Source organism: Lutra lutra, chromosome 14 (assembly GCF_902655055.1).
Source record: "Lutra lutra chromosome 14, mLutLut1.2, whole genome shotgun sequence".
In the NCBI taxonomy this organism is placed as follows: domain Eukaryota; kingdom Metazoa; phylum Chordata; class Mammalia; order Carnivora; family Mustelidae; genus Lutra; species Lutra lutra.
The window spans coordinates 26,272,419-26,296,193 of record NC_062291.1 but is presented as its reverse complement, the minus strand read 5'-3'; the positions used below and the strand labels follow the sequence as shown (position 1 = coordinate 26,296,193).

At 35.4% G+C, this 23,775-nt stretch overlaps 1 protein-coding gene across 5 annotated transcripts in view; it reads left to right on the top strand.

Annotated features, from left to right (window-relative positions):
- The window catches only part of JMJD1C (jumonji domain containing 1C), a 337,814-nt gene that overhangs the window by 116,993 nt on the left and 197,046 nt on the right, over positions 1–23,775 (top strand). For all 5 annotated transcript variants that reach the window (XR_007122613.1, XM_047701577.1, XM_047701572.1 and 2 more), the window contains exon 2: positions 18,659–18,823. Coding sequence is in view for 3 of the 5 variants with exons in the window: in XM_047701572.1 (XP_047557528.1) it covers positions 18,659–18,823 (165 nt within the window). In the remaining 2 variants the exon portion in view is untranslated. The remainder of the gene's footprint in view (positions 1–18,658; positions 18,824–23,775) is intronic.

Below are 23,775 nucleotides of genomic sequence, written 5' to 3'. Positions count from 1 at the left end.
CATCATCTTTCCCATGCAGTATTCTTGTTTCTTCTTAGTTCGTCCTCTTACATTTATACAACCAGTAGGCCTGTTTGGTTTTTCTTTGTACCACTGATAACATTTATTCTATTCTGACAATATTATAAATAAATACACTTTATGATATTAATTCATAAATATTCTTAGTTACATTTCCCTCCTTCCATTATTTATATATGTCCTTTTAAAATCTGACATCAGAAAACTCTATAGTAGCCATATTGTTTCACTCACTCATCAACTTCATTTATTCAGTCCACTGACATTTATTAAGTTCCCAAAGTATATTAGGCCCTGAGAAATAAGAAATTGATATTACTTTTACTAGTAGAGTTCATACTTTGATAGGTAATATCTCCTCCCATTTCTTATTGGAATTATCCATATTTATATAATTAGAATTATAATTTTTACTTTTTGGTCTCCAATTCACATTGTTGAATATTCTTTTCTTTCTTGGAGCTATGTGTGATATTACAAAAGTAGACTCAGGTTTGAGTTCTAGCTCTGCCAAATGTTAACTGTGTAATGTTGAATAAATCACTTAATCTTTCTGGGTTTTACATTTCTCAGCTATAAGATATACTTAGTATCTACTTTATAGGGTGAGTTGAGAGGATTTAGTTGTTAAAAATGAATTGAAAGGAGTGTACATACATGTACTATATAAGCTTCTTAAATTCAAGGAGCTATACTGTGGTATTCTTATGAGGCTTGCTACTTAGATATTTATGGCAGTGCTTTTGAAATATGATTGTAGGCCTCTTTGGAAATAAGAACTGTGTCATACTGATATTATCCATTGCAACTAGTAAATAGCAATGACTCATTCTTTTGGATTGAATCTCCTAAGAAATGGACTTAGAATGAGGATTAATATAGTTCCTATTTCTTTTCATATATATGTACTACCTCTTGGTCACATTTCTGACATAACAGTGACAAATAGGTGTGCACCTGATAGCATAGCTTCAAAATACCTCAAGTAAAATTTTATAGAATTGTAGAACTTACATATAGGCAATTTTGCAGTCATAGTTGGAAAATTTTAATACCTTTCCTATAGCAGTTGATAGAATAACTACATAAAAAGCTAGCAAAGACATTAAAGATTTGACATTCTCATTCATCTTGATTTAATTGATATTTTTGGAACACTACACTTCATGCTGCAATAATACAGTTTCTTTTCAAGTACACATGGTATATTTGTCAAAAGAGACCGTATGCTGGGTCATGAAATAATTCTAAATAAATTTAAAAGGATGGAAGTAACAGAAGAGTATGTTCTTGGACCATAGTGGAATTAAATTGGAATAATAACAGTATGATATCATTCGAATGTTTGGATATTAGACAATACCCACAATATGTGGGTTAAAGAAGAAATCAAAAGGGAAATTAGAGGTCATTTCAAACTGAATGATATAATGCACATAACAGAATGTATAGATGCATCTTCAGGGTTTAGAGAGAAATTTATATCTTTAAGTGCTTATATTAGAAATGATGGAAAATATAACCAATGACCCAGGGATTTACCTTAAGAGAGAAAAATAAGGGCAAATAAAACCCAGCTATGAATGTGGCAGGAAAAAAGAGAAGAGTAGATCAGTGTGGGTCTCCTGGGTGTTTCAATTGGTTAAGCATCCAGCTCTTGATTGTGGCTTGGGACATGATCTCTGGGTCATGAGATCAAGCCCTGTGTTGGGCTCCACACTGGGGGGGTGGCCTTGCCCTTTGCCCCTCCCCCCACAACAAAGAGTAGATCAATGAAATAGCCTATAAAAGGGAAAAGGTGAACAAAACTGTACTGAGGTAATAATTTTCACATGTCCAGTTCTTCCTCACTTCCCCTCTCCTTTCAAATTGCAACATACTCATTTGGTGAGACTGTGGAAGATAGGTACTTTCTCAGATCTTGTCTATTGGAATACAAAATAGTATAACCTTGTGTATTGGGAAATTTGGCATTCTCTAGCTAAATTAAATATTCATCTACTCTTTGATCCAGTAGATCTCACTCCTAGAAATTTATCTCAAATATAGAGTAGCATAAATACAAAATGACATATGTACACGTCTATATTCACTGTAGCTCTGTTTGTAATAGTAAAAGACTGAAAGGACACAAGTATTCATTAGTAGCGTTTTGACTGCATAAAATATTTATTATTATCCAGTGGAGTGTTATATGGGTGTAAAAGCAAATTTGACAGCCAATTTATATTATTGGGCAGTAAAACTAATAAGTATGTTACTGTTTAAATATATTTATATGTATATACATTTCTAATTTTATTTTTAAAAATTTAGGAATTAATTAAAAAAAAAAAAAACTATTCCACTATAGGGAACAGGAAGTAGAAGGAATAGATAGCTAGAGTTCTGCAAATATACCTTGTTTTCTAGGTGTGATGTTGAAACCATGTAAATGTTTTACATAACTCTAAAATAAGTTTTAATTATTTAAAAAACAAACCTAAAAATGAAAGCAAAATGAAACAAAGAAGAGAGCCTAAGTGTTATAATTATGGGAAAAAACTATTTTAAGTGACTTTAAAACACGGTAATTCGATTATACATACTGGGTAGATTATACCCCGAGGACAGAAGAACAATATAAAAACCTTAAATGGTTTTCATTAATCATAGTATTGTTATTATTCCCAAATTGTTGTGTATATATTGTGCCATAAGGCAAATGATTTTAATTATTTGGTGACATTGTGTAACAGGAATCACATACAGGTTGGGAAAAGAAAGAAATAGAAATATAAGATCAAAATTTTAAATCTATAGAATTTATTTGGTTGTATCAGTATAAAATTACACTAACTCTTACCACAATAAAAGGTGAAATGAGCACTCCTTAGAACTCAGACTGTTGTCTGTGGAAGCTGTTTCCCATTGAATGAAAAGTACTAACGTTCCTTGGATATATGGTTAATTTCAGGTCTGGGACAGGAGATGGACAAGATGATCCTCGGATATTTTGTTATACCAGAAGTGGGAAAGCTATTAAAGACTACTAAGCTCTGTCTAAAAGACTCAGAAACTAATTGAAGAGGCTCTCACTGGCCAAAGATGGGAAAATTTGACAATAATAGATATAAACAGGGATGCCTGGGTGGCTCAGTGGGTTAAGTAGCTGCCTTTGGCTCAGGTCATGATCCCAGGGTCCTGGGATCAAGTCCTGAATTGGGCTCCTTGCTCAGTGGGGAGCCTGCTTCTCTCTCTGCCTCTGCCTGCCATTCTGCCTGCTTGTGCTCTCTCTCTCTCTATAACAAATAAATAATTAAAATCTTTTAAAAAAAGAATAGAAATGAACAACTACAGTAATTTGAAGCATGCTGCATTTACTTAAATCTGAGAGTTTATGATGATCTCGCGCCTAAAAAACACATTACCATTTTTTACCATTCTGGGAGGTTAAAATACTAACCTATTATTTAAAAAACTAATACTGTTGGTGGGAATGCAAGTTGGTGCAGCCACTTTGGAGAACAGTGTGGAGATTCCTTAAGAAATTAAAAATAGAGCTTCCCTATGACCCTGCAATTGCACTACTGGGTATTTACCCCAAAGATACAGATGTAGTGAAAAGAAGGGCCATCTGTACCCCCAATGTTTATAGCAGCAATGGCCATGGTCGCCAAACTGTGGAAAGAACCAAGATGCCCTTCAACGGACGAATGGATAAGGAAGATGTGGTCCATATACACTATGGAGTATTATGCCTCCATCAGAAAGGATGAACACCCAACTTTTGTAGCAACATGGACGGGACTGGAAGAGATTATGCTGAGTGAAATAAGTCAAGCAGAGAGAGAGAGTCAATGGTTTCACTTATTAGTTATTATAACAACTAACATGGAGGACATAGGGAGATGGAGAGGAGAAGGGAGTTGAGGGAAATTGGAAGGGGAGGTGAACCATGAGAGACTATGGACTCTGAAAAACAACCTGAGGGTTTTGAAGGGGTTGGGAGTGGGAGGTTCGGGGAGCCAGGTGGTGGGTATTATGGAGGGCACATATTGCATGGAGCACTGGGTGTGGTGCATAAACAATGAATTCTGTTACGCTGAAAAGAAAAAAAAAAAGAAAACTAATAAAAACCAAGTATTTATTCTTCCTTTTCTGTACAAGGTACTTCTTGGAAACCAAAGATTAATGAGAATTTTCACTTATTAGACATAATATAGATAGTAAATAATGAAGGCATAATAAAATTAGAATGTCATTCTTTGCATGTCTTCTCTGCATTCTTTGCAGCTCTCAGTGAAATACTGCATTTAGTTGTCACTCATTGTTGGCTGCTTTTACCACAGATAGAAGGCGATATGCATATGCCCGTTCCTGAAACCCAGTACTACATATGAGGTTGGCTTCTCTATGAATTCAGAATTTGATTAAAACTCTAAATTCAACAGTTACAGAGAATTACAAGGACAAGAGGAATTAAAAAATGCCTCAGGGGTATAGTCAGCAAAATATAGGTAATTGAAGTCTGCATGGAACAAGTGACTTCATTTCTTTAACAAAGACATTGCAGGAGGAAAAGAGGTAAAACCTTAAAGATAAAAAGAGATGTAAGTTTCATGTCAATGAGTTGCAATAAATGGAACTTATTTATAATCTTAATTTGAACAAACTGAAAAGGAAAAAAGTCTATGCTGGGAAACTTGAATACTGACTGATAATGGGTAATTTTGCAGAAATAATTTTTTTTTTTTAGTTGAAACAAAATTGACCATGAGATAAAAATTGTTAAAGCTGGGTAATGGGCATGGGAATCCCATTATGTTATTGTCTCTACAAAAAAATTAGATGTTTCAAAATAGCTTTTCATATACAGGCATATCTCCGAGATACTGTGGAATCAATTCTGGATCATTACAATAGAGTAAATATTGCAATAAAGTGAGCAAATGAATTTTTTGGCTTTCCAGTACATATAAAAGTTAATTTACACTATAGATTATTAAGTCTGTAATAGCACTATGTCTAAAATAAACAATGTACTTGCCTTATCACTAAAAAATGCTAACCATCATCTGAGCTTTTAGCTAGCTATAATCTTTTTGCTAGTAGAGGGTCTTGCCTCATTGGTGATAACTGCTGACTGATCAATAGAATGGTGGTTTCTGAAGGTTGGGTGACTGTGGCAGTTTCTTAAAGTAAGATAGTGAAGTTTGCTACATCAGTTGACTCTTTCAGGAAGAATTTCTCTAACATGTAATGTTGTTTGATAATATTTTACTCATAGTAGAACTTCTTTTGGAATTGGAGTCAGTTCTCTCAAACCCAGCTGCTACTTTATCAACTGAGTTTATTAATATTCTAAGCCTAATGTCATTTCAGGTCTTCACAGCATCTTCATCAGGAGTAGATTCCATCTCAAGAAACCACTTTTTTTTGTTCATCTATAAGAAGCAACTCCTCATTCATTCAGTTTTATCATGAGATAGCAACAATTCAGTCCTATCTTCAGGCTCCTCTCCTAGTTCTTTTCTTGTTTCCACCACATCTGCAGTTACTTCTGCTGAAGTCTTGAACCCTTCAAAGTCAAGGGTTGGGATCAACTTCTTTTGAACTCTTGTTAATGTTGATGTTTTGACCTCTTCCCATAAATTACAAATGTTTGTAATGGCATCTAGAATGGTGAATTCTTTTTGGAAGGTATTCTGTTTACTTTGTCCAGATTTATCAGAGGAATCACCATCTGTGGCAGCTATAGCCTTATGAAATGTATTTCTTAAACAATAAGACTTGAAAGTCAAAATGACTCCTTGATCCCTGGGCTACAGGATGGATGTTATCTTAACAGATAAGAAAACAGCATTAATCTTGTTCATCTCCATTAGAGCTCCTGAATAACCAGGTCCATTGTCAATGAGCACTAATATTTTAAAAGGAAAATTTTTTTCTGAGCAGTAGGTCTCACCTGGGGGCTTAAAATAACAGTAAACCATGTTGTAAACAGATATGCTATTATCCAGGCTTTGTTGTTCCATTTATAGAGCAAAGGCAAAGGAGATTTAACATGATTATTAAGGACCCTAGGATTTTCAGAATGGTAAGTGAGCACTGGCTTCAATTTAGTCACTAACTGCATTAGCCCCTAACAAGAGAATCAGCTTGTCTTGAAAGGTTTAAAGCCAGACATTGATTTCTTTCTAGCTGTAAAAGTCTTAGATGGCATCTTCACTGTTTTGCCTACATGAAAATCTGTTGTTTAGTGTAGTCATCTTCATTAGTTATCTTAGCTAGATCTTCTGGGTTTTCAAGGTTTTTTGTCATATTCTTCTAGATAAGTTCTTGCTGCTTCTTTCACTTTGTACTTTTATGTTCCCGGAGATGGCTTTTTTCCCTTAAACCTCACGCACCAACCTCTGCTAGCTTCAGACTTACCTTCTGCAGCTTCCTCACCTCTCTCAGCCTTAAATAGAATTGAAGAGAGTTAGGGCTTTGCTCTGGATTAATCTGGCTTTGGCTTCAGGGAATGTTGTAGATTGTTTGATCTTATATTCAGACCCATACAACTTTCTTCATACCAGCAATTAAAGAGGTTTTTGCTTTGTTATTATTCATGTGTTCATTGGAGTAGCACTTTTAATTTCCTTCAGGGAGTTTTCCTTTGCATTTGCAACTTGGCTAACTGGTATAAGAGGTCTAGCTTTTGGCCTGTGTTGGCTTTTGGCATGCCTTTCTAGCTAAGCTTTATCACTTCAGGCTTTTGATTTAAAGGGAGAGGTGAGGGACATCTTTTCACTTGAACACTTAGAGGCCATGGTAGTGTTATTGATTGGCCTAATTTCAATATTATTGTATCTCAGGGAATTAGGGAGACCTGAGGAGAGGGAGAGAAATAGGAAAATGGCTGGGATGGTAGAGCAGTCAGAACCTACACAACATTTATCAATTATGTTCTTAGTTTTATATGGTGTGGTTTGTAGTACCCCAAAACTATTAATGCTAGTAACATCAAAGGTCACATCGCAGATCACCATAACAAGTGTAATAAAATGAAAAAATTAGAAATATTCCAAGAATTACCAAAATGTGACAGAGACCCGAAGTGAGCAAGTGCTGTTGGAAAAATGACATCACCAGACTTCTTCCACTCAGGATTCCGCAAACCTTCACTTAGTTAAAAAAAAAAAAAAAAAAAAAAGGCAATATCTGTGAAGTATATAAAATAAAGTATGCCTGTATATAAAATTAGAGGCATTAATGTAGCATACTAAATAGTTGAAGAATTATTTATGAACTTACATCGTAGCTTTCACTTTATTGTGGTAGAGCCATAGATTAAAAGATGAGATCAGTAAATAATAGTGATTTTCATTTGAAGGACTTCGTTGTGGTAATTTATTAAATTCAGGAATTATAGCTGACTAATAAGAATTAAGAGATCAAAGCAATTGTTACTAATAGGTCTGATAGAAGGAAAAATTCATTCCATGAATTTGCTGGAAAAAGTGCATACATTTAAATCCAGTCCTGTAAAATCTTTCTTCTACTAAAAAAATTTTTATGAAATGGAGATATAATATACATACTAGCTGTTCCTCTCCTACAACCCTCCCAATTCTAGAGTAGGTCCTGAGGTGTACTAGAAGACATAATACTCTGTGTTCCAGTGCCCCCTTGTGCCTATTACGAAAAGGCACCATTATTAGTTCCTCTTAGAAAAATTGGGATATATGTTCTAAGAGCTCTACAATTGCAAGCTTGTAGATAGGATTCCATATTTTAAACTTTCCGGGCCCAAGATTTATGTCCTTTTGACTTCAGGGTATGCTCTTCTATTAATGCTTTCTCTTTCCACAGACGCTGCTTCATTAACAGTTACATGGCATTTGGGAAGTATGTAGTAGAGGTATATTTAATCTCAGTTTTCAGTGTTTTTACATATTTTATTTTTATTTTTTCAGTGTTTTCATGTATCTTTCCTCTTCCTTACTTCCTTTTTAAAAGCAAAAAAAGGGAAGTATGGAAATGGATATGTCAGAGGACTCCCTAAGTGAGGTTTTTCTTCTCTCTTAAGGAAAAAGAATCCTGGGATCAGCATGTGCCATAATAATGTACAATTGTAGACATTTTTGTCCTGCCAGTATATTAGGAGATAGCCTACGTTTGAAGTTGCCTTCTCATTCTTCTATCCTATACTCCTAAAGGCGTATAAGACTTTGTAGTATAATCCCAGTAGGTATAATGCTATTATATCAGCTGCCTTTAGGAGAAGGGAGTGGCTTGGTTTTTTTATGACGATCATTTGTCCTTGTCAGTTCAAGTCTCTACTTACAGCTTGTTGTTTTTTAATTAGAGTAAAATTTACCTTTTCTTTGGTCAGCAGTTCTGAGGACAAATGCATAGTAATGTAACTATTACCACAATGAACAAGTAGAGCAATTCAATCACTTTGCCACAAAATTTCTTTTTGCTCTCAATCCTTTGTGGTCAAACCTTTAAGTTCCTTCCACTCTTCTTAACTCTGGAAGACTAACTAATAATCCCCGATCATTATTGTTTTGACTTTCACTGAATATCATATGAATAGAATTATATAATATTGATATGTAGCCTTTTGAGTCAGGTTTCTTTCTGTTATCTAAAAGTGTTTGAGATTTTTCCGTATTGTTGCATGTATCAATCATTGGTTCCTTCCTATTGCCGAGAAGTAATTTCATTATACGGGTATACGATAGTTTGTTTAACTATCCTTTGTGTTATTTTCCCTATTCGTGTTGTTTCTAGCTTTTGCCTTTTTTAAAAATAAAACTGCCATATATATTCATATTCAGGTTTTTGTGTAAATGTAAGTTTTCATTTTACGTGACTGAAATTTTAGCCACTATATTAGGTATGTAATGGTATCTCATTATGGTTTTTACTGGCATTTCTCTCACGAATAATAATTTTGAGTATCTTTTCATGTGCTTATCTGACATCTGTATGTCTTCTTTGGTGAAGTATCTGTTCAAATCTTATCCCATGGTTTTTGATTAGTTTTCTTTTTGTTGAATTTTGAAAGTATATATTCTGGATACGTCTTTTTTCAAACGTTTTATTATAGTTTGTGGTCTATTCTTTCATTTTCTTAAAGTCTTCCACAATTTTTTCTTTAATTTTGATGACATCTAGTTAATTTCATCACATTTTTTTTCTTTCAAGGTCTGTGCTTTTGAAGTCCTTTCTAATAACTTTTTGCCTAATCCAAAGTCAGGAAGAACTTGTTCTTCAAAAAGTTTTATTTTCTATGTTTAAGTCTGAAACTGTTTGGGTCTAATTTTTGTATATAGTATGAAATACGGATTGAATATACAATTATCCCAGCAGCATTTGTTGAAAAGAATATCTCCTTTGAATTGGATTTGTTCATTTGTCAGAAATCATTTACCAGTTTTTTATGGTTGTTTCCGGACTTCATTCTCTTGTATTGATTTGTGTGTCTGTGGTTTTTGGCAATACCACACTCTCTTTACTATATTACTTTAGCTTTATAGTGAGTCTTGAAACCAAACAATGTGAGTCCTCCAAATTTTTGTCTTTTCAAAATTTTTTGTGCCCTTCCCATGTAAATTTTAGAGTCTGAAAAAATTCTACAGGGATTTTGATTGGAATTGCATTGAGTCTATAGATCAATTTAGGGAAGAATTTACTTTTTAATACTGAGTCTTTCAATTAATGAACACAAGTGTATCTGTCCTATATTGGGACCTTCAGTTTCTTTTATCAGTGTTTTAACAATTCTCATATATGCATGCTAAATGTATTTTGATAAATTTCTCTGTATGTTGTCTATTTTTTATCTTAAAATACTGCCAGCTGTTTTGATTAGGACCAAGAGCATGCAGCATTATACATGCTCTTCCTACCCCAAGTCTCCAGGAATCAAAGTACCTCTCTCAGGTTTCTGAGTTCTCGTACTTAGTCTCAGCTTCTTCAGTCAGAGGTCATTCTTACCGACTTAGATTACTGGACCACCCTAATAGAAGGAAATCTTTATATATTTTTTACTACTTTTAAGGTTATAGGTATATTTAATCAGAATATGTATACAGCCTCAAAGGCATAGATTTGTTTTTTCATTTTGAGATAAGGGATATTAATATATTTTTTTCATATTTTTAAACTCAAGTTTTTATCTGCAATGAGGTAACTAACCTTTATAGTTGAATTTATAAAACCATAATGGTAACCAGATTACCATGGCTCAAAAAACATGACTCTAGAAGAGTTATAATAGTGAATTCAGTTCCTCACCACTTGAGACCAAGCCGGTTCTGTTCTTCATTCCTTATTTTCTAAATTGGATCAGTACCATTAACTGACATAATTCAGTTGAGAGTATACAAGTAATTTCAATATAGACTACTAAATGCGTTGGTAGACACTTAAGTGCATTGCAAAATGATAAGAGACCAGTGACTGAGTTCAAGTGATAGAAAATTGTTTTTGAGAACCAGACTTCTGAAGTGTTTCTTGAAGCCAGGAAATTCGAGCCCTGATAAAAGACTATGTAAGGTTGAGTTGAAAAAGAGGTGGACTGCAGATACTGAGTGGTATCCTTAATCAGTATTTGCTGAATGAATGGTTGGTGGACATTGAAAATGGAATGCTCAAGGAAGATGTGAAAGTAGGGACAAAAGGAAATAGATTGTTAAAGATTTCAGATGGGGCTCCTGGGTGGCTCATTTGGTTAAGCACCCAGCTCTTTGATTTTGCTCAGTTCATGATCTCAGGGTTGTAAGATCAAGCCCCCTATGGGGCTCCACACTGGGCATGGAACCTGCTTAAGATTCTCCCTCCTTCCCTTAAGATTCTCTCTCCCTCCATCCCTCCCTTTAGTAAAAAAAAGAAAAGAAAAGAAAAAGATTTCTGATATGGAGTAGTTCTGGAGGATGACAAGGTCTAGGACAATTAATTATAAAAGAGGTGAAAAGTCACTGTGATTGAGAAATTTAGAAAACTTGGAGGCTCAGTTATAGTATTGAAACTATTAATACCTTAATAAAGGGAAAATTTTTCTCTTTTTAAAACAGTATTTCATCTCTTTTTATTTGATCCCTTTTGACTCCTATTGATTGTAAAAGAATTTCTCAATGAAGAAATTCTTGATATAGTCAAATAATTAAATTTGAAAACCAAAAATGGAAGTACTTGATCACATCTCTTTCTATGGGTCTATTCTATAAATTGTAAGGGTTAGGATATACCTAAGGGGAGATTCCATAAATAATCTGCCCTGTTTCAAAATAATCTTGGCATGCAAGATCCCCTGAAATGTAAGGCCAACACAAATACGACTCTTTAAAGTAGATTCTAGGCATTACTTTTAGATACTAGTAAGTTGAAAAAAATGAAAAAGGCTATCAGAATGAAATAACTTTTTATTCAGTGTCAGAATTCTACCAGTATTTAGTTAAATACTACCAGTATATATTATTAAAAGGTATTTAGACCTTCTTTAATACTTACATACTTTTAGCCAACTATTCAGTACCTCAATTTTTATTTGGACCATTATACATGATTTTTCCTACCAACCTCAAGTCTGAAGACAGTGCCAGCATTAAGTGTTATAGAAAGTTTTGGGGAACAAAATTTCAGCCACTGGATTCTTGAAACTTCAGTAGCACTTAAACATTTAAGTCATCCGATTATAAAATTGAAACTTACAAATTTTTTTTTGTGGTACTAGAACATCTGCTGTCTGAAAAAGGACACGTATACTAAGGTCAAGCACCCATTTTGAGGTAGATATTTAGTTTATTCTATTCTCTTTAGAAAGAAAACTCTTAAGATTCCAAATCTTTTTTTGTTTTATTTATTTTTAAAAGATTGTTTATTTATTTATTTGACACAGAGAGAGAGATCACAAACAGGCAGAGAGGCGGCGGGGGGTGGGGTGGGGAGCAGGCTCCCTGCTGAGCAGAGAGCCCCATGCTAGGGCCCAATCCCAGGACCCTGGGGTCATGACCTGAGTGGCAGGTAGAGGCCAAACCCACTGAGCCACCCAGGCCCCACCCCCCCTTTTTTTGTTTTAATTGAAAACTGGGGCCTGCCATTTTTGTCAAGCATTTTAGACAATTGGAATTATTCTAGGCATAGGAGAATGACCTAATTATTTTTCATTCCTATCATATGCTTTGCTGATTTTATACTTGTTCAGGGATAATAGGTGTGACTACAAAGGGTCATTGCAAAGCCAGTGTTAAATGTCTCACCCATATATGCTGTGTATCAAGACACAATTATCACCACAGATCCTTGGTGCTTAGTTAAGAGAGATCATGTGGACTTCCTGACATCTCAGTTTCTTTGATCTTCAGTTGAATCTGAAACCATTCAAATTTCCTGGGCTGCTACATTGTCTTTCACATATTTTGGGGAATAGAGAACTCTCTCTCTCTCTCTCTCTCTCTCTCTCTGTGTGTGTGTGTGTGTTATGTAAACATAAAGAGTATAACCTATGAAGAAAAGATCAAAATGTGGACTTTGCTTATTTGACCTAGCTTTAGGCCCTCTACTTAATAGGGCTCTAGAAAATCCATTGCTGGATCTGTTTTAAAATGTGAAGACAATTTGTTGTACTTTTGGAGCTAACTAACTTTTGGCTTCAAAAACAAAGCAATAAATTTATAATTCTACTTCTCTTTCCCCATTAAGGGTACTGTGGCTATAGTTAGGTTTTATTATGAATAATGTTGTATCTTAATGATTTGTCTATACCTTGCATCCCTTGGATTCTTTAAGGATATTGTATTAGTTCCTTAGCATATGTAAATGTGCATTATAAAGGGCACTGGACTGCATAGCATCCCTGCTCTGAAGTTATTTTCCATCTTCAGTTCTTTTCTCTTACTATATGTACTAATTACATACCTTTTTGTGGCACTAAAATCTCATTTTGACACACTTGTTTTCCAGTTATTTTAAATGAGTGCATTACATGCAGTATCATAGCTTATTTTTATGAAAAGAATAAACTTTCTTTTTTAAATTAGTAAGCTTTTTTTTTTTTAAAGAACAGTTTTAAGTTTACAGCACAATTGGGTGGAAAGTACAGAGTCTGTATACCTCATCATGCTTCCAGTTTTCCCTTATTATTAACTTCTTACAACTAATGAGGCAATACTTATGTGTCGTTATTAATTGAAGTCCATAATTTACATTATGGTTTACTCTTTGTGTTGCATAATTCTATGAGTTTTCACAAATGCATAGTGTCATTGGTCAGCCATTATAATATCGTATATAGTTGTTATATTGTCCAGAAGAATCTCCTGTGCTCCAAATATATGCTCTCCCCCACCAGCAAATCACCGACAACTATTGATCTTTTTGTTGTCCCTTTAATTTTGCCTTTTTTAGAACTTTATATGGTTGGATTGTATATAGCCTTTTCAGAGTAACTTCTTTAACTTAGCAGTATGTATTTTTATGCATTCATGTCCTTATGGCTTGATAGTCTTGAGAGTCCATTTCTTTCTTTTTTTTTTTAAAGATTTTATTTATTTGGGGCAGGGGGAGTGGCAGGCAGAGGGAGAGGGAGAAGCAGGCTCCCTGCTGAGCAAGGAGCCCAATGCCAGGGCTCAATCCCAGGACCCTGGAATCACGACCTGAGCCGAAGGCAGATGCTTAACCAACTGAGTCACCTAGGTGCCTGAGCATTCATTTTTTTCTATTGCTGAGTAATGTTTACTGTATAAATGCACTACAACTTGTTTATTCACCTGTTGAAAGACATTTTGCTTGCTTCCGAATTTTGGCAATTCTGAATAAATATTATAGAATATAAGTATTAGCCATTTACATGAGAGTTTTCTAAAACACATTTCTGCATCATTTTAGATGATTATTCTGGATATAAATTTAGACTTACGTCATTCATAGGAGAGACAGACATTAAATATACACGGACATATTTCATTTGTGTCAGATGGTACAAACACAGGATGTATGTTGCTATGAAAGTATATATAGAGAGGGTTTTTATTAACCTTTTGCATATATTTTTAATTAAAACCCATTTAATATTGCATTATAACACGATGATACTACTTTAGGACTAATTTTGGGTCCTAGGTAAAAGAGTTTTTGAACTATGAAACTTTGCATGGTTCCTTTAATTTTTATGTTTAGGATTTTACTTACTTATTTGACAGAGATCACAAGTAGTCAGAGGCAGGCAGAGAGGCAGGCGGTGGGGGTGGGAAGCAGTCTCCCTGTCAAGCAGAGAACCCAATGTGGGGCTTGATCACAGGACCCTGAGATCATGACTTGAGCCTAAGGCAGAGGCTTAACCCACTGACCCACTCAGGCACCCCTCATGGTTCTTTTTTTTTTTTTTTTTAAATTTTATTTATTTATTTGACAGAGAGAGAGATCACAAGTAGACAGAGGCAGGCAGAAAGAGAGAGAGGAGGAAGCAGGCTCCCCGCTGAGCAAAAAGCCCGATGCGGGGCTCGATCCCAGGGTCCTGGGATCATGACCCGAGCCGAAGGCAGAGGCTTTAACCCATTGAGCCACCCAGGTGCCCCTAAACTCATATTTTAGCCACTTTCAAGCAGTCAAACTATGTAGGAGAAAAGAGACATTCTCTATATAGATGATAATTGTGTTTGAATGGTTTATTTTTAATTTTTAAGATTTTGTTTTTATTTGAGAGAGAGAGAGCATGAATGAGGTGGGGACGAGGCAGAGGGAGAGGGAGAAGCAGACTCCCTGTTGAGCATGTAGGGGCAGATGTAGGGCTTGACATGGGGCTCTATCCCAGGACCCCAAGATCCCGACCTGAGCTGAAATCAGGTGCTTAACTTACTGAACCACCCAGGCGCCCTGTGTTTGAAGGGCTTAAAGGTTAGGTTAATTTTAATGGTCCACGTAACAGAAACTGAATTGTTTGACTGCTGCTTATACTTCCTTCATCTTTGCTAGTGGTTCCTCTGACAGTCTAACAGCTTTTCTTTCAGTGTCTGCTTTATGCATATATAAAACAGAGAATTTGTGTGTGTTGAGCTCTGTTGTAGAAGACAGTGTATTTAAAAGAGATATGTGACAGTCTTTTAATTATCTAGAGACCAGTTCTCGAAATCACTTGTTTCGTATCTTGGGCTAAAAAAAGTATTTACCAAATGTTCACTATGAAAATAATTATTTTTAAGGATTATTTTACTGAGCCTTTTTCTCATATCATTTCACTCTTATGGTAATCACTACAATATCCATAACTGTTAATTCTTCTTGTATATCTCTTATTTCTGAATTCCTAGTGTTCATAATGTTAGCCTCTCAGTTGCAGTCAGAAGTGTTTGCTGAGTGAAATCTTCTTTCTATTTTTTTCTACATAATTATGAATGCAGTGAAGCAACTGTATTCATGTTATATTTAAGACCTTTTTTTCTTTTCTTTCTTCCCTTTTTTTGTTTTTTTCCAAATTAGTCCTTTATTCATACTCGTTATATGTTTTACACAGTACTGGGTTGTCACAATATTTGCTGAGTGCTTTAGTTTGTTAGGCACCATGCCAGATACTAGAGATGAAAAAAAGAACCCTAATCTTTACCTTCAGGGATCTTGTATCTTTAGTTAGTAAGAAGGAAATAAGCAGGCTGAAGTACCCAATAGAAGTGAATGAAGTGGGAGTCAATATAAAGTAACATAAAATTGGGGCGCCTGGGTGGCTCAGTGGGTTAAAGCCTCTGCTTTTGGCTCAGGTCGTAATCCCAGGGTTCTGGGATCGAGCCCCACATCAGGCTCTCTGCTCAGCAGTGAGCCTGCTTCCTCCCTTCTCTCTGCCTGCCTCTCTGCCTACTTGTGATCTCTGTCTGTCAAATAAATAAAATCTTTAAAAAAAATAATAAAGTAACATAAAATTAAAAAACTAAGTAAGTACATACAGTGTTTTTGGTAGGTTTGCAGATGGATGGAAAGAAACTATGCCTCCAAACCTCACCCCACATACATAACAATACACCGTAAAGCTAGAATACTCATTCAGTTAGCCAGGATGCAAAATCTTAGCTGTATTGGTATAGAGAATCCAGCATGGGCACTGAGCATCCCTGCATGTTCTTGCTAGATATACCAAACATGGGAAACCCTGACCACTCTTTACCTGGGCCATTTCTCAGAGTTGTGTTGCAGTGAGCAATAATGAAAAAGGAAGTAATAACTTCTCCAAATAGTAGGCTTGCTTCCATTTATTATAAAATAGGGACCTCCTCCTCCCCTCTCCCGGCCAAGATCAGTGTTCCTCTCCTGTGACACAGTTCTCTGTGTGCATAGGTATTCATGTTTGGGCTCTTGGCATCCTTTCTGTGGGTCTTAGGAGGCATGAGGGGTCAACACAAGCAGCACACTTTGACTTTGCTGTAAGTTATAAGTAGCTTTTGCTGTAAGTTATAAAGTCCTAGGAGACTCATGTCTTTTGCCAGAATCCACGAAACAATAACAGACTAGCTTATTTTAGTGTCTGTTTATCTATTGACATTCAAACACTTCACTGTTTTGATAATATGAAGGTAAGTTGGCTATACAGCCAAGGAAAAGAATGTCATTTCCTTTGTACTCAGGGTCCTGGTAGATTCCTAAAACTGTCAGTGACACTGTCCATGCAAGATAAGCCATGAGTTTAGAAAGTTCACTTCATGATGAAAACTTCAATTCTGTTATCAGGGGTTTTGCATCTGTAATATTTTACATTGAGTTAATGCCCTTTATGGTAGGGAAATGTTTAAAATGTTGGCTCTTAGGTTCTTGTCTGAAATATCTTGTAGGTAAGACTGTATTGTTGTCCGTGAGGAGAAAACAAAGATAGCACTCAGATTTTCCTGGGCATTGTCTTGGCTTCAGTTTTCTGTAGTTTTCAAAAGCCCATTTACACCACAACTTAGTGATTACATACTATTAGAAGATTTTAAGTGGTAGAGAAATTGGTATAGTTAGAAACTTTGCATAATATCAGGTAGACCTCAGCTCAACCCCTTAGGATCCATTTTTAGAAGGCAACAGTTTTGTTGGCTCCTTCTTTGACTTGGGCTCCTGCTCTGACTTGGCAGAGATAACAGTATATTCTTCTTCCCCAATTCTAACAGGTAGGTACATCTAACTAGCTTCCTAATGAGCAGAACCAGAAAGACCTCAGAACCAAACATAATACCAGTTTGTGTCCATGTTTAAAAGTAAGTGATTTCAAGAGTCAGGAGATATTTAATATTTATTAAATACTTTGCATGTATGCAGCACTGTACTGGATGCTGTAACAGCTTCACCTTCAGTGATTTTTTTGGCCATAATATAAAAATATTCTCATTATATTTGAGGAATATAGGGCAGAATCTGATTATATACTAAATAAATTGTATGAAAAATAAATGCTTGTAGGAGTGCAAAGGTTAAGTTTCTGTGAAAGGGGGTTTATGAACATTCTGGAAGAACTTGGGTGAGGGCAGAAGAACAAACCAGACTTAAATGAGGGGAAAGTGAAACACTTGAGATGTCAGGGAGCAGAAGATGGGTGGAAGAAGAAAACAATGCCTCCAACAAAATTTAGAATGTAGTAGGGAAGACAGCTCTATGAAGAGATCATCTTAGGTATTGAGTGAAAAAGGATGAATGTGGGAGAAGAAGGGGGTTGAATGGGTGTAAGTGAGTCAGTTTCGGTTTTCCAAATATTAACATCCTTGTTTCTATTTTAGAGGAAAAGCTTTCAGGCTTTCACCACTCGGTATGCTGTTATGGGTTTTTCAGTATTATCATCATTGTTTTGAAGTAGTTTCCTTTTATTCCTAGTTGGAGGATTTTTATCCTGCAACATGTTGGGCATGTCATATGCTTTTCCTATGTCAAGCAAGATGATCACGTAGGATTTTTTCCCTCTCTTCTGTTAATTTGGTATATTGCACTGATTGACTGTTAAATGTTGAACCATTCTTGAATTGCCACCTGTCTTTGTAAGGAAAGTTTTATTGGAACCAAGCCAAACCCATATGTTTACATGTTATCTGTGGCTGCTTTTGTACTATAAAATCAGAGGTAAACAAGTATGACAGAGACTACACGGTTTGCAAAGCCTAAAATATTTAATATTTCCCAACCTCTGCTTCTAGAATCATCAGCATCCACATAGTGTTTAGTATGTCTGTAGTAGGTATCAACCAGTCTGTACTGATTAATATTGTGTAATTTGCTTTTCTTAATGTATGGTCAGTCTTCTTGACATACAAGTAGGGAGTTCTGATGTGGTTAATGAGAAAGTTAAATAATGATTTTAAGAGAAATGTTAATTCAAATAATGTATTTTGTTAATGTCTTCTCTAATTCAGCTCCATGCCTTTATTTTAAAGTAACTTACTTGAGGGTGGGGAGGGGGGCGCCTCCTGGGTGGCACAGTTGGTTAAGCATCCAATTCTTGGTTTTGGTTCAGGTCACTATCTCATTGTTATGAGATCAAGCCCTGCATGGAGCTCTGTGCTCAGCTCAGAATCTCCTTGAGACCTCTTTCTCCCTTTGCCTCTCCCCCCCACAATTATCTCTCTTCCTAAAATAAATAAATCTTTAAAAAAAAATGTGTGTATGTCACATTCTGCATTACTTATGGAGTTTTATGTTTTCTTTTCTATAGGTGTATGTGGAATTTGATGATCTTGAATGGGATAAACGAGAGTGGGTTAAAGTATATGAAGATTTTTCAACTTTCTTGGTGGAATACCACTTAATTTGGGCCAGAAGGATCGACCCTAGCCAGACTCAGGGATCAAAGAGCAAACATATTCAGTGGCCTGCATTGGTAAGATCTATTCCTGTTTTATTAAACATTCTCAGTTGTTTGTTTTAAAAGAACAAGAACTGGATGTAAGTTCAGATTTATCTTGGTGACCATACATTATTCCTGAAGAGGCTCTGAAGTATCTGACAGAAACATCAAACTATGGCTTTTATTTTGTTAAACAATTTTATGTGTCATTTTTGTTAGTACTCCTTTAGAATATTTAGCCTGGAAATAGTTTAATCTATCCAGTTAGAAGAAACATATAAATAAATTTGCTTAAAGGTTACTACATAGTTGACTAGTTTGTGTGTAATGTGGAAGTTTTGCAAGCTTGAGACTTTGTAGGTAGACAATAAGAGGGTACTTTTTATAAGCATCAATAGCATGTAATTTTCCTTGGTTTATTAAAATTAATAAAAGTTGACTGAATTCATTGTGGATGATAGTAGATATTTAATGTGAAATTGTATGTTCACGTAATAGATAAAATTACTTCATATCAGAAAATGTTCTATTTAAGAAATACAGATTTTACAAAATTCTCAGCTAGTTTAAAGAGTTTTGTTCAAGAAGCATACTAAGGAAGTCTGGCTGGCTCAATCAGAAGAACATGCAACTTTTAATCTTTGAGTTGTGAGTTGAAACCCCACATTAGGTGTGGAGATTACTTTAAAAAAAAAAAAAGGCACACTTAAAAAAAAAAGAGAAACATACTAACCAAGTAAGATAGTTCTATTAGGAAGAAAGCCATATCCGTTTAACCACTGTGCTGTATATGTTTGAATGAAATAATGTTCTTACACTGATATCTGAGAAATATTTTTAAAGCCATTAAAACATTATTGCAGGTATTTGGTATAAAAACCATGAGAATAGGTACTTCAGATATTTTTTAACATAAATTAACTATTTACAAGAATAGTTTTTCTTGTTAATAATTGTATTGTTTATACATTTTCTCTTTTAATGAGTTAGACCTTTAAAAATCTGAGGAGATAAGTGGTTAAAAAGAAAATGCAGGGAGGGAAAAAGAATGAAATGAACTAATAATATTTTTTAAAGAAAATATATATAATATCAAAAGATGGAAGCTGCTGTCTATGAGCTATAGTTTTGGTAAGATACTTTGAATGGTTTAGCAAAAAAAGAAGATAATTTTATCCATGATAAATTCTTTTTTTAAAAGATTTTATTTATTTATTTGACAGAGAGAGAGATCACAAGTAGGCAGAAAGGCAGGCTGAGAGAGAGGGGGAGGCAGGCTCCCTGCTGAACAGAGAGCCCAATGCGGGGCTCGATCCCAGGACCCTGAGATCATGACCCAAGCTGAAGACAGAGGCTCAACCCACTAGATTTTAAGAAATATTTGTTGGATGAATATATTGAATTGTTAACATGGAGATTTTAAAGCCATGACTAACATGTTTTTTTAATTTTATAAACTTTAACTCAAAAATTGTCTTGGGGCACCTGGGCAGTTCAGTGGGTTAAAGCCTCTGCCTTTGGTTCAGGTCATGATCTCGGGGTCCTGGGATCGAGCCCCACATCAGGTTCTCTGCTCAGCAGGGAGCCTGCTTTCCCCCCACCTTCCCCCCACCACCCCCACCACCTGCCTCTCTGCCTACTTGTGATCTCTGTCAAATAAATAAAATCTTTAAAAAAAAAATTGGCTAAAACTTGACATTCATGTGAATCTTGTATGAAAAGCCTCAAAACAAGGAAGCAATAACAACAGTATCAGAAAGTATACCTCAGTATCATAGTTAAAGAATAAATAGAACTTTAGAAAATCTTTGCCCTGTCTTAGAGATAATTACTAAAATCAAGGTGAATTCCTATATGTTCATAAATTACTGATTTTGGGGAAAATTTTAATTAGAAAATATTGTTTAATAATAATTTTTGTCATTATTTTAGAAACTTATTTCTGTTGAAAACTTTAACCTCATTAAATATTTAATTATGTAATCTCTTTAAAATTTAGCTCTTTTTCTTTCTTTGTTTTTTAAGGTGTTAATTTATTTATTTGACAGAGAGAGAGATCACACATAGGCAGAGAGGCAGTCAGAGAGAGAGGGGGAAGCAGGCTCCCTGGGGGCCTTGATCCTAGGACCCTGAGATCATGACCTCAGCCGAAGGTAGAGGCTTAACCCACTGAGCCACCCAGGCGCCCCTCAGCTTTTTTTTTCTTACACAAAAAAGGTACACATTAAAAAGTTGGAAAATGCTAAGTGGTATAAAATAGAAAATCATAAATCATTCTATTTTCATCACCAAGCATGACATATTTTGACATATTTTCTTATAAAGTATTTCTCTGCTTTTTTTCCCCACCATAGAATTAAAGAATTTTTAAAAATATGGTAAAATATGCCTAACATAAAATTTTCCACCTTAATTATTTTTAAGTATAAAGTTCAGTGGCATTGAGTATATTCACATTGTTGTACAATAATCCACCTACAAAACTCACTCCATCCTGCAGAACTGAAACTCTATAACCATTGAACAGCAACTCTCCATTCCTCCTTCTTCCCAACTCCTTGGCAACTACCATTTTATTTTCTGTGTCTAGGATTTTGACTACCCTAACAATCCCAATAGAGGTGGAACTATCCAGTATCTGTCTTTTCATGACTGGCTTATTTCACTTATCATAATGTCTGTGAGATTTATTTTTATGTTGTAGCCTGTATGAGAATTTCCTTCCTTTATAAGGCTGAATAATATTTCATTATGTATGTACCACAATATATTTATTCATTTGTCTGTTGGAGGACCTGTATGTTGCTTCTACCTCTTGGTTCTTGCGAATTATGCTGCTATGCACATGGGTGTACATATATCTCATTGAGAACGTTTTCAATTCTTTTGAGAATTAAAGAAGTGGAATTGTTGGATCATGTGGTAATTGTATTTTTAAAACTTTAGAGTAACTGCCATACTGTTTTCCCACAGCAGCTGTACTATTTTACGTTCTTGGCAATACTTGGTTTTAGGTTTTGATAATAGCCATTCTAATGGGTGTGAGGTGTGGTTTTGATTTATGTTTCCCTAATGATTAGGGATATTGCGCATCTTTTCTTGTGCTTATATGCTATTTGTTTATCTTCCTTGGAGAAATGTCTGTTCACATTGTGCCCATTTTTTTTTTTAAGATTTTATTTATATATTTAACAGACAGAGATCACAAGTAGGCAGAGAGGCAGGCAGAGAGAGAGAGGGGAAGCAGGCTCCCTGCTGAGCATAGAGCCCGATATGGGGCTCAATCCCAGGACCCTGAGATCATGACCTGAGCCGAAGGCAAAGGCTTTAACCCACTGAGCCACTCAGGTGCCCCCACTTTGTGCCCATTTTTGAATCAGGTTGTTTTTATTTGTTTAGTTCTATGAGTTCTCTATATATTCTGGATATTAATCCCTTATTAGATGGATTCTGTGAACATTTTCTTATATTCTGTGGTTGCCATTTTACTCTGTTGACAGTGTCTTTTTTTTTTTTTTAAAGATTTTATTTATTTATTTGACAGACAGAGATCACAAGTAGGCAGAGAGGCAGGCAGAGAGAGAGAGGAAGGGAAGCAGGCTCCCCGCCAAGCAGAGAGCCCGATGTGGGGCTCGATCCCAGGACCCTGGGATCACGACCTGAGCCGAAGGCAGAGGCTTTAACCCATTGAGCCACCCAGGCGCCCCGACAGTGTCTTTTGATGCACAAAATTTTTTAATATTCATTAAGTCCAGTTTACTAATTTTTTTGGTTACCCATGCCTTTGGGGTCATATCCAAGAAATCATTGCCAAATCCAATATCATAAAGCTTTTATTGTATGTTTTCTTCTAGGAGTTTTCTTATTTTAGGCTTTATATGTAGGCCTTTGTTCTATTTTGAGCTAATTTTTGCTTATGGTATTAGGTGAGTGTTCAATTTCTTTCATTTGTTTGTTGATATTTAGTTTTCCTATTGCCATTTGTTGAATAGACTTCCCTTTTTCTTTTGAATGGTCTTGGCACCTAGTGCAAAAATTATTTAACCATATATGCAGGTGTTTATTTCTGGGTTCTCTTTTCCATCAGTCTATGTCTGTGTTTATGCCTGTACCACACTGTTTTGATTACCATAGCTTTGTAGTGAAATTTTTTTAAAGATTTGCTTACTTATTTTAGAGATGGAGAGAGAGAGTGTATGAGAATGCCCCTCTGGAGGAGGGGCAGGAGAGGGGGAGAGAGAATCGCCAGCGAACTCCTCGCTTAGTGCAGAGCCCTTGCAGGCCTCAGTATCATGGCCTGAGCTGAAATCGTAAGTGGGACGCTCAACTATGGCTGAGCCACCAGGGACCCTGTGTAGCTTTGTAGTAAGTTTTGAAATGAGGAAATTTGAGTATTCCAAGTTTGTTCTTTTTAAAGATTGTTTTGGCCTTTCAGTGTCCCTTGGAATTCCATATGAGTTTCGAGATGGATACTTCTTCAGCCTGAAACTTTGGGATTTTGTTAGAGCTTGCATTGAATCTGTAGATTACTTTGGGTAGTATTGGCATCTTAACAATAATAAGCCTTTTAGTTCATGACTACAAGATGTCTTTCCATTTATTTATGTTTTCTTTAAGTTTTTTTAGCAGTGTTGTATAGTTTTCATTGTACAAGTCTGTCACCTTCTTGGTCAATTTTTAAGTAATTTACTCTTTTTGATGCTATTGTAAATGGAATGAATTTAATAATTTCATTTGCAGATTTTTCATAATTAGAATATAGAGACACATTGATTTTTATGTGTTGATTTTATATCCTTCTGCTTAGCTAACATCGTACTCAATTGTGAAAGAATTGAAGCTTTTTCTCTAAGATTGAGAATAAGACTAAGAGGGCACTTCTCTGGTCACCATAGCATTGGAAATTCTAGCAAGAGCAGGTAGACAAGAGAAAGAAAAAAAAAGGCATCTAAATTGGAAAGGAAGAAGTAAAATTATTTCTGTTT